Source organism: Physeter macrocephalus, chromosome 12 (assembly GCF_002837175.3).
Source record: "Physeter macrocephalus isolate SW-GA chromosome 12, ASM283717v5, whole genome shotgun sequence".
Taxonomy (NCBI): Eukaryota; Metazoa; Chordata; class Mammalia; order Artiodactyla; family Physeteridae; genus Physeter; species Physeter macrocephalus.
In genome coordinates, this window is record NC_041225.1 from 44355493 (window position 1) to 44365847 (window position 10355).

A 10355-nucleotide genomic window follows, 5' to 3' on the forward strand; every position below is an offset into this window, starting at 1 on the left:
TTCTGCTCTTGCACATCTGGCCGTTGTAAGGGGAGGATGGCGTTTTCTCCCTCTCCTCCAGTTTCACTCCACTCTGGCCCCTTGGCCACTCCCACCACGAGTCAGGACACACCCCCGGGGGTGCAGAGTTCAGGACCATCCCCCACTCCAAGCCCCACTCCAGAACAGCAGGGGATCTGGGAAGGGCACACCGACGCTGAAGCTAGAGACCAAGATGGAACAAATTCTGGATCTGCCACTAACAGGCTTGGGGTCCCTGACCAAGTCACTTCATCTCGCTAAGGCTCAATTTTTTTCCACCTTAAGATGAGGATAATAATCCCTCTTGAAGAAGATTGTTTGGAAGAGTAAATAAAACAACAAATGCAGAGTGAGTACCTCAGAAAGCGCTTTGCACATGGTGGGAGCATCATAAATATTAGTTGAATAATAGACGAATGAAAGATATTTTAAAATAAATTTGGGAATCTCTTTTCCGGAGATGCTCTCTCCCTTGCACGAATATTAGGTTTGAATGCATGCAAAATTAAGTTATGCCAATTAATCGATTGATTCACTCCATCATGTACACTTAGGAAGGAAGCCTTTTTGAAATTAAAATGCACATATGCAAAACAACCTGGCAGGGCCCTGGGAGGATCAAATGTGATAATGTATGAGAAAGTGCTTCGTAAACTGTGAAGCCCCGTACAAATGCTAGTTGTCCTCATTACTAACATGTTTACAGCTCTGTTGGCCCCGAAATCGCTGGCTTAACCTTAAAGAGAAAAGTGGGCAACTTTCCAGGACTCCAGGGCTAGGCCACAAAGTCCTCAGAGGAAGAGGCCTGGGCTGGGCAGCGCACACCCAACTCCCCCCTGCTCTTCCCCTCCCCCAATCTGTCACCACCAAACTTCAGTCCGGTCCACTCAACCCTGGTGGGCTCAGGACATCTGCACTGGGAATCGCTAACTGGGCTTTTACTGTCCACAAGGACATCTGCTGCCCTCGAGCACCCAGGCCAGGGGCTACCAACGTGTGGATCCCGAAGAGCTGCAGGTCTTGCGGAAGGGTAAGTAGGCCAGGCAAAGGCTGAGGGAAAGCGAGGCACACAACCAGCCTATGGGGAGAGAGCTATCACCCCAGTCCAGCAACCAATGGCATTCTGTAAACTCACTGTTGCCAGATCTAGCTTTTTCTTTTTTTCCATGAGAAGCCAAAACTCCAGATTTTTATGTGAAATTTCTTGATTCTTAAATACTGGCAACTCATTTTTTTAAATGTTTAAAATACTACATGGGCCAAATAAAACATGTGTGCAGGCTGTATCCAGCCTGCAGGGCACAGCTTTGGCAAGCAGACCTTCCGCTACCGTGCCCAGCCCAGGCCTCCTGGGACCCACTAGGCCCCGAGGTTCTAACCCTCAGGGGGATCCCAGCCAGCCCCGCAGAGGCTGCCCTGCTTTTGCCCAGGACTTACCCTCTTCTGCAGGGGCTCCCCGGCCATCCTTGGGGGTGCAGCAGCCATTCTCCACGGCTCTGGAGGCTTCGGGCGGGGTCTCAGCTGCACCCTCTCCCTCTGCTGGGGCCCCGCCCTTCTGCCCCCCGGCGGGGCTCCCCTCCTCTGGCTGGGGCTCACTCCGCTTCTCCAAGTCCCCGTTGGGTAACAGCTCTGAGGGGCCTGAGTCTTGGGCCATGGACGGGGACTTGGAGGTCACGGCGGGGTCCCTCGGCGTGTCACTGCTTTCCACCTGGAAAGATGAACGTGAGGGGAGCATTAAGACCAGTGGGTTTTGCCCCTTTTGCATCACTGACCCATCTGAGATTCCGGTGAAAATTATCCACCCTCTGTCCAGAAAACTGTGTTCACATAAAAGTTTATGAAGTCAAATACACTCACAATTGTTCTCTCAGATTCGAGGGGTTCACAGGCCTGACCCCCCTGAAGTCTAGAGGTCTGTGGACTCCAGTTAGGAAAACGGAAGAAGAAACCAAGCAGGTCTAACAGCCTGGTCCCACCGCCAGCTGCGCCCCAGCCCAGGCCATCCCCACTCACTGAGGTGACAGAGGGGGCCCAAGTCTTCTCTGTGGCCTCTACTGAAAACAGATGCTCCTCACACTATCCCTACTTCAAACCAGGACCCCTCCTCAGAAGATTCTAGTAACCCCGGGCTGATCTGACTTCTGTGCCAAAGCCCCCCTGGCTGTCCTCTTGGTCTCTCAAGCTGCTGCCTGGCCAGGTGGAGTGTGAGGGTGAAAGAGGGCCTCCTCTGGGCCCCAAAGCCTAGCACAGGTCTCTCCCTGAGCTTCGGCCCACAGCCTTTCCTGGGTGCTCAGACCCCAGGAGAGACAAGGCCCCAGCCAGCAACCGCAGTCTCTGCAGCAACCCTCCCTAGCACGCGGCGCCACGTTCCCCTCCAAGAGGAAGTGTCTCGCTTTGTCCCCAAGAGTCTCAGAACTGAGCTTGCTATAAGAATCACACTGACAGTTGTCATAACCGTCCTGCATAAGTGTCACTGCACGGTGGGCAAAAGCTCCTCACCCGTTACCCCTCAGAGCCGCTCGACCTCCCTGGGAAGGCTCTCAGAGAATTTTGTGATTAGCTTGAGGCCACACACTTGAGGACAGAGTGTGGCCAGCACTTGGTCCTTGGCCATCTGGGGGCAGGTAGGCCAGGACATATCAGAAGGAACGAAGGTGTCCTCTCGGGGCAGGAGAGACAAGAGTCCCCTATACTTGGCGCTCTGCCACATCCGCGGGCACTAGGCCGCCCCCAGCAGCCCTGCCCATCGGCTCCCCTGCAGATCAGCCGTCTGGAGAAGGGCGGGAGCGGCACCACCTCAGCAAACACCTCAGGACGGTGCTGCTTGAGAGGGCGCCTTAGTTTCCCCACCTATAAGGTGAGATGACTAGGCTAGACCAATGGAGGGTTTCCTTCTTTTCAAGTTTTTTTTCTGTTTATAAAAGTCAGACACATATATTATAAAAATTCAAACCACACAAAAACGAGTAGTAAAAGGTTAAAGCTCCTATTTCACTTCTGCACCTCCAAAATCACTCCCCACAGGTGAACCATTATTAACAGTTTGGGACTTCCCTGGTGGCGGAGTGGTTAAGAATCCGCCTGCCAATGCAGGGGACATGGGTTCGAGCCCTGGTCTGGGAAGATCCCACATGCCGCGGTGCAATTAAGCCTGTGCGCCACAACTACCAAGCCTGCACTCTGGAGCCCGCATGCCACAACTACTGAAGCCCGTGTGCCGCAACTACTGAAGTCCGTGCGCTCTAGAGCCCGTGCTCGGCAACAAGAGAAGCCACCGCAATGAGAAGCCCGCGCACCGCAACGAAGAGTAGCCCCCGCTCGCTGCAACTAGAGAAAGCCCGCGCGCAGCAATGAAGACCCAACGCAGCCAAAAACTAAATAAATAAATTTAAGAAAAGATTTTTTTTCAATTGCTTGTTAACAGTTTGGCGAGTAGCTTTTCTCAACTTTTTTTCTATGCATCTACAATCATGTGTAAGTTACATGTTTATACACATGTATTTATACACACATCCAGATCCAGGTTTTTTTTTCCCCTAAGAAGGGATCATAAGACTTATCCTGTTCCGCAACTTGCTTTTTCACTTAGCAAGCACAGCGGGCATCTCTCCATACCAGTGCGTATGGATCGGGCTCATTCTGTCTCAGCTGCTCAGCATTCTATTGAATGGATGCTCCTTAATTTACTCAAACCATCTCCTAATGGTGGGCCTTTGGACTGATTTGCTGTCTGCTGCAGTGAACCCCTTGCACTTAACAGCTCTGCGCACCTGTGGATCTCTGTAGGCCAGAGTCCCAGAAGTGGACTGGCTGGGGGGAGAGGGCCTGCCCATCTACGTGTGAGTAGATCCTGCCAAGTTCCCTCCGGAGAGTTGTATCCCTGAAGCACCCCCCCCCAAAGCCTGAGAGAGCGCTGGTTTCCCCAGACCCTCCCTGCAAGGCCCGGCAGCCTCCAAGGCTGCTTCTGCTCCAAGGATTTACGATCTCAGCTCTGAGCCCACTGCTGTATGTGGAGGAAACCCCCGGGGTGGCGAATAGGGACGAGGGCCTTGGAAAAAAATAACAAAAATAAAAACCAGCGTCCTCCCTGGACGAGAGTCCCAGCACGGAGCAGCTGAGGGCAAGCCGAGGGAATGCGCGGCCTGGCCAGGCTGCTCTCCTGGCTGTGTGGAGGGCTGTGTGGGACGGCTGGGGGCAGGCCTGCTTCCAGGAAGACCTCCCGCAGAAAGCTCCAATCGTGTGCGCGCCTCAGCAGCGGGGGTGGGGGGCCGCAGCAAGAGGAAGACGAGGCCTCTGGCCTCTGGCGGAAGGGAGAAGTCCTCCACTAGGGTTGGGCACTCGGGGGCTGAAGCCGGCAGAGCCAGGAGGCCAAACGCAGGACGGCCAGGGGAGCAGCCAGGCCCCGTCTCTCTCTTCAGCTGCCATCCCCAGGTGTCAGGACCCACACACCCTGTTCAGGACTCAGAAGGTCTTTCCCACCTCCCTGCTCAAACCAGCAGGCTCCCTGGCCTAGAATTCCCCTCCCTGGATAAATCCTCTCATTCCTTAGGCTCCTGTGTGTGAGAGAGTCAGGTGGCCCAGGCAACCCAGAGAGCCAGGCACGCCTGGGCCCCCACTGCTACCCTCAGGCCCGGCTGTGCCAGCGCCACAGAGCCCCAAACGCGGCACTCCCAGGGAGGTGGGTAGGGGATCCCGCTGGCCAACTCAGGCTGAGAAGTTTGGGTCAGCGCCAATCTCTTACCATGCCGTGTCCTCCTTTCCTCTAGCCACTTGTTTCCCCACAGACACCTCAAGTAGAGGCAGGCTCCCAGCCCCACAAACTGCTCAGACAACTCCGCTGTCACTCACTTCCTGCCCGGGGACCACACGGCCTCTTCTCACCCTGGGACTCACTTCCTGTTGACTGCCAGCTCCATAGCATAGAGACCCAGGAGTACCTGCTCCGAGACCCAACCCAGCCCCACGGTCCCAACCCACCCCGATCGGGCACCCCTCCCAGGCCTGCCCTGGAGGACCCCAGTCTGCAGCAGCCCGAGACACGCCATCCTTCCAGAGGTGGGTGGATGAGGGGCAGGGGAGCACTCTGCACAGCTCCAGCCCAGGGGGTAGCGCAGCGGGCTGAAATCCGCCCTGATCTCACGAGTCCTCCCCCTCCTCTCTTCCCGACCAGCCCATCCTCCACTGCCCGCCCTCTCTGGTCGTGGACGGCCCCGAGTCGACCAAAGCTCTGGGCTTAGGGGAGCTGCTGACTCTTGCCACGGTCAACCCTTGATCCATCTTACCCATCAAGAACCCCCCCCCACACACACACACACAGCTAGTAGTGGCCCCTCACTAGCCCTCCCTCTGGAGTTCAGGGTAACTGGGCAGGTCAAATCCACCCAGAAGAAACCACTGAGAGGAAGGAAGGAGGTCCACAGGCAAATGGACTGACGCGACTCTAAATCTCCAGAGAGGAGCCGGGTGCCCCCTAAAAGGGCATCTCAGGTGAGAAGAGCAGACCTGGAAGCCACTAGGAGTGGCCACCCCAGCCAGGCCCGTGCCCTCCTTTCCCCCCACCCCCAACTAGCTTGTGGCCTCCTAGAGGCAGGGACTTGCTTTATTAGGTTAGACCGGGCGGGGAGTAGGGCACCTGGCAGGTGTTCAATAGTCATAATTGATCCCTTAATGCCAAAGACCAGGTTACGAGTGAGAGCATCCAGTTCACACGTCTAGAGGGAGTTTCAGCTTTGTCGCATGTCAGGTGTAACTGTTAAAAATCCTGTTTTTGTTTGCTTTTATTCTTTACAGTTGCCTTGAAAGGAGACACGGCACACCCTGAGACACTCATGTTTCCCCTGGCGGGGAGGGGTAGCAGTAGAAGCCCCTGGTCCCTGTAGAAGGCACCACCAGCAGCCAGAGGTGACAGTTGGCACCCCCCCTTCTTCTCACCTGTGGGTACGGGAAGAGGGCAGGAGGAGGGAATGGCAGCCACGGGCCCCCTCACTTCTCCGCCCTTGGGTGGTGGACACACAGATTTGAGCAGAGCCTGGTCCCCATCACCCACTGTGCGCCTCACCCCGGGTCTGCAAACCCTGCCCACCTCCCGGGGCCCCTCAGAGTTTGCTGATCTTTGCCTTCCTTCCAGGCAAGACCCCTCCACCCCAGGGAAAGGCCTCCTGCTTCTCTGTTGCCCACCTGCTCCTCTGTTGCCCACCTGCTCCTCTGTTGCCCACCTGCTCCTCGGGCCTCTCCTGTGAGCAGCTTATTCCAAGCAGTGAAGGCAGTGGTTCTCAGCTGGGGGCAATTTTGTCCCCCAGAGGACATTTGGCAATGTGTCCGAGACACTTTTGGTCACCACACTGTGGGTCGGGGGGACGGACAGTAGCTTCTGGTGGGTAGGGGACAGCCCTCACCACAAAAATTATGCAGCCCCAAATGTGGATGGTGCTGTTGTGGAAAAGCCCTGGGCTGAGGACAGGCGCACGGACCAGGGACTTTTTCTAGGGACCAGTTTTTTAAAACGTAAAAAAAAATTTTGATAAAGTATATGCAACATAAAGCCCACCATTTTACCCATTTTCAAGTGTACAATTCAGTGAAATTAAGTACATTCACACTGTTGGACAACCATTAACACTGTCCATCTTGAAAACTTTTTCATCGTCCCAAACTGAAACTCTTGTACCCGTTAAACAAAATTCCCCATCCCCCCACCCCCCAAGTCCCTGGCAACCACTATTCTACTTTCTGTCTTCTAAGGAACATTTTAAAATCTGTCTGTCTGTCTGTCTCTCTCTCTCTCTCTCACACACACACACACACACCCCGGGAGGTATCTGTGCCAGGCCCCCTGGTCTTTAGAACCCTCAGCCTTGCTCCCAACACCCCCAAAGCCCCTGTGGAGCCTGGCCCTTACGTCCACCCCAGCATTCACTCACGTGCCCTAGCCCACCGCATACCACATTTGTTTACAAAGCACCTTCACATCCTATCTCATTAGAGCACTCCTCACATGTTCCCTAATTATTTGTTTACTGTGTGTCTCCCTCCTAGACTGTGTGCTTTGCCTTATTTATCTTTTTATTTCTCTTCCTTCCAACCGCTGCACCGAAAGCTCCCCAGTGCTAAGGGCATAACTATGCTTATACAATTGATCACCTTAATTATCCCCATTATCCTGATGGGTCGTGTTACTCTCACTTTTCCAAGGAAAAGGTCTCCAAGGTTTGCCTCAGGTCACACACCTTCTAAGTGGTAAAGCTTCCAAAATGACCCAGGTACAGGAGAGGCATTTGAAAGCTAGCCCCACCCCCCTCTGGGTTGAGTCTCAGGAAAAGCCCAACCTCAAATCCCAAGGGATCCAAGGAGGGAAAAGGAGGCTTTGATGTGCCTGAGCAGGGCCAGGGAAAGGCTGCAGCTGTTTCCCAGGCAGCAGCCACCCCAGGAAAAGGCCAGAGGCAAAGCCAGAGAGAACCTCCTGCAGTGAACCTGTCCAGGCCAAAGCCAGTCCCCCAGCTGCCCACCCTGCCCCGTTCCCCTCCCCCTTTGCTGGAAGTCTGGACCAGACCCCAGAACTCCAACCCTCCCTCAGGAAGGGAGGCCTTGTCTCTCAAGGTGGGGAAGAGTGCCGGGGCTCCAAACAGGAAAGGGATTTTGAGGCCTGTTTGACCGGTATGATACCTGCACACGAAAGCTAAGAGGCGAGGGAAATGATACAAGGGAGACGGGGCGCCGGGTCAGCTCTCCAGCACGGCCCTGGGCGCAGGCTTACCGGGGCCCAGGTGTGGAGGGGGGAGACCTGGGACCCTGCCTCTACCACTGGAAGGCCCTGGAGGTCGGAGCCACGTTCTGGCCTGGCTCTGGGCACCTGACTCACCCTCTCCTCCTGTGCCAGGAGCTGCTGCTGAAAGGGGCCTTCATCCCCAGACTCCGGGGCAGCTCCGGCCGGGGGAGGCCCAGAGGCTGGCAGATGTGGGATGGCCTCACCTTGCCCTCCCCAGCCTTCCTGCCCTCTCACCTCCCCCCCTCATCGCCACTGTGCCTTTAAGGCACTTGGAACACTCAGCTCTGTGCCAGCCGGGGACCCTGGCATCTGGCCAGCTATGGCCTCTTGATTAAAGACACACAGAGACGCAATCACATGCACAGACACACAAGGGGTTCATCATGGCCCAGAGACACCCGCTCACCAGCCGCAGGACAGAGATGTGCTCAGATGCCCCAGAGTGATGTCAACAAAAACACGCAAACAATCCCCCTCCAGCCACACCCTCCGTTCACTCCAGTGCCTCGCAGACCCTTCAGCTCCCCACCGTGCCCTGGATCTTCCCAGGTTGACTCTCGTTTCAGGAAACAGCCAAACCGTCCACATAAGCGGGGCAGCCCCGTCCCCTAAGTATTGGCACTGGGCCCGGGCTCCCCCGTCTCCTCTGCCCCAGGCCTTCCTGCAGCCCCTTCCCCTGGCAGCCCTCTGCTCTGATCGGCCAGAAGTGGCCTTGAGGCAGGGAGAGCCAGAGAGGTCCCCCACGCCTACTCCCGAGAGAGGCCCACATGCCTCCCTGCTCAGCCTTCCTGGGGTGAATGGAGTTGGACCCCAAGACTTTGGAACCAGGACCTTGACCCTTCCAATTTCCTTTTCCCTAGTGGAGTGGCCAAAAGGACCACCAGTGGGGTCAAGGGACAGAAGGACCAGAGGCCAAAGAGGGCCAACTCTGGCAAGTCTGACCCCCAGCTTGGGTATGACTTCTAGGTGCCACCATTTCTCTCACCACTGAGGCTGGGAGCTTCCTTCCCAGCGCGCACGTGTGCGTGTGTGTGTGTGTGTGTGTGTGTGTGTGTGTGTGTGTGTGTGTGAGAGAGAGAGAGAGAGAGAGAGAGAGAGAGAGAGAGAGACTCAGGACTGAGGAGAGAGAATTTCAGGGTGTGGAGAGAGAGAGAGAGAGAGAGAGACTCAGGACTGAGGAGAGAGAATTTCAGGGTGTGGTGAAGTCTTAGAGGTCACTCAGTCGGGGCCCCTGCTAACTGTGACAAATGGATGCAAGAACTAGCATGCCTGGTGAGTGGCGGCCCATCCGGGGTTCCGCTTCCAGCAGGGACACCTGTCCACCTGGAAGAGGGCCTGGCTGTGCTCTTTGAAGTCAACCTCAAAGGATTTCAGGGTGAGCTGGAGCCTCCCTTGAAAAAGCCATTATGTAGAGAAGATCCAGGTCGTATTTAAGTAAACCTCTTTCGCAGTTTTTTTTTCTGTTTTCAACCTCTACATCCAGGCCTAGGGTGACAGGTTGGGTGAGAAGGGAACTCAGCATGGAAAATGGTGCTTTCTTGTCTGTGCTTCACGAACCTCTCTAAAGTTTCTGATGGGTGTCTCCCCACCCCCGCCCACCCCCGCTGGGGCAATGCTCATCCTGCCCCACCCTACAGCGTGACTTCATAGCTTTAATCACATCCCCGCTCAGCTTCGTCTCTCCAGACTGGAGAGCCGTAACCTCTCTTGTCTGCCCTCACTTGGCTGCCTCGCCTTCCCCTTCATCGATTTAGCTGCCCTTCCCTGGAGCTTTTCCATCTCCGTATATCTTTCTTGAGGTGGCAGAACTGAAACGCACAAAATTCTCTAGGTGAGGATGATGAAAGAAGACCAACGTCAACAACTCTGCCCAGATGCGTGTGCGGAAGGTCCCTGCAGCAGCGGGAGTGGGGCAGGTGCAGCCCGGGCTCCGGAGACGCCCACGGGGTCCTAGGAAGCCCACGGGGCTCAGGACCGGAGGGAATGAACCCCTCTTGCTGGAGAGGGCCTGGAACATGTGGCTCTGGGGAAGGGGCCGGGGAGGGATGAAAATAAACAGGGGTTTTTGGAAAAACAAAATGGAGATTCTGGGATTTCACTCAGATGCTCCCCCAATAAGACCAGGTAACTAGATCAGCCTCTGAAAGGGCCCCTGCCAAACCTGCTCCCTTCCAGAAGTCTCGGTCTCTGACAATACCACTGCCACTGGCCCTGGGGGCCGACAGCACCTTCCTCCCTCTCCCTGGTCCACAGCCCAGCACTGCAGGCCCTGCCAATTCTGTCCCATCACGGCCGCCCCCCAACAGGCTCTGGGGGCATTTTTTGGCCCCAATGTACCCCCCCCATCCCATCTCCCTGCATTCTCCTGTGCTCACCCCATCATGCTCACGGATGCCAGAGTGAGCTTCCCAAAACATGACGCCCCTCACTTCACACCTCCCACCGTCTCAAAAATCCTCCAGATAAACACAGCACATTTTTTTTCTTTTTTTTTTTTTTTTTTTTTTTTGCGGTACGCGGGCCTCTCACTGTTGTGGCCTCTCCCTTTGCGGAGCACAGGCTCCGGACG

At 55.7% G+C, this 10355-nt stretch overlaps 1 protein-coding gene across 5 annotated transcripts in view; it reads right to left on the bottom strand.

Annotated features, from left to right (window-relative positions):
- Window positions 1–10355, bottom strand: part of DNMT3A (DNA methyltransferase 3 alpha) — a 105449-nt gene that overhangs the window by 48089 nt on the left and 47005 nt on the right. For all 5 annotated transcript variants that reach the window (XR_008618851.1, XM_028497211.2, XM_028497213.2 and 2 more), the window contains one exon: window positions 1459–1729. Coding sequence is in view for 4 of the 5 variants with exons in the window: in XM_028497211.2 (XP_028353012.1) it covers window positions 1459–1729 (271 nt within the window). In the remaining variant the exon portion in view is untranslated. The remainder of the gene's footprint in view (window positions 1–1458; window positions 1730–10355) is intronic.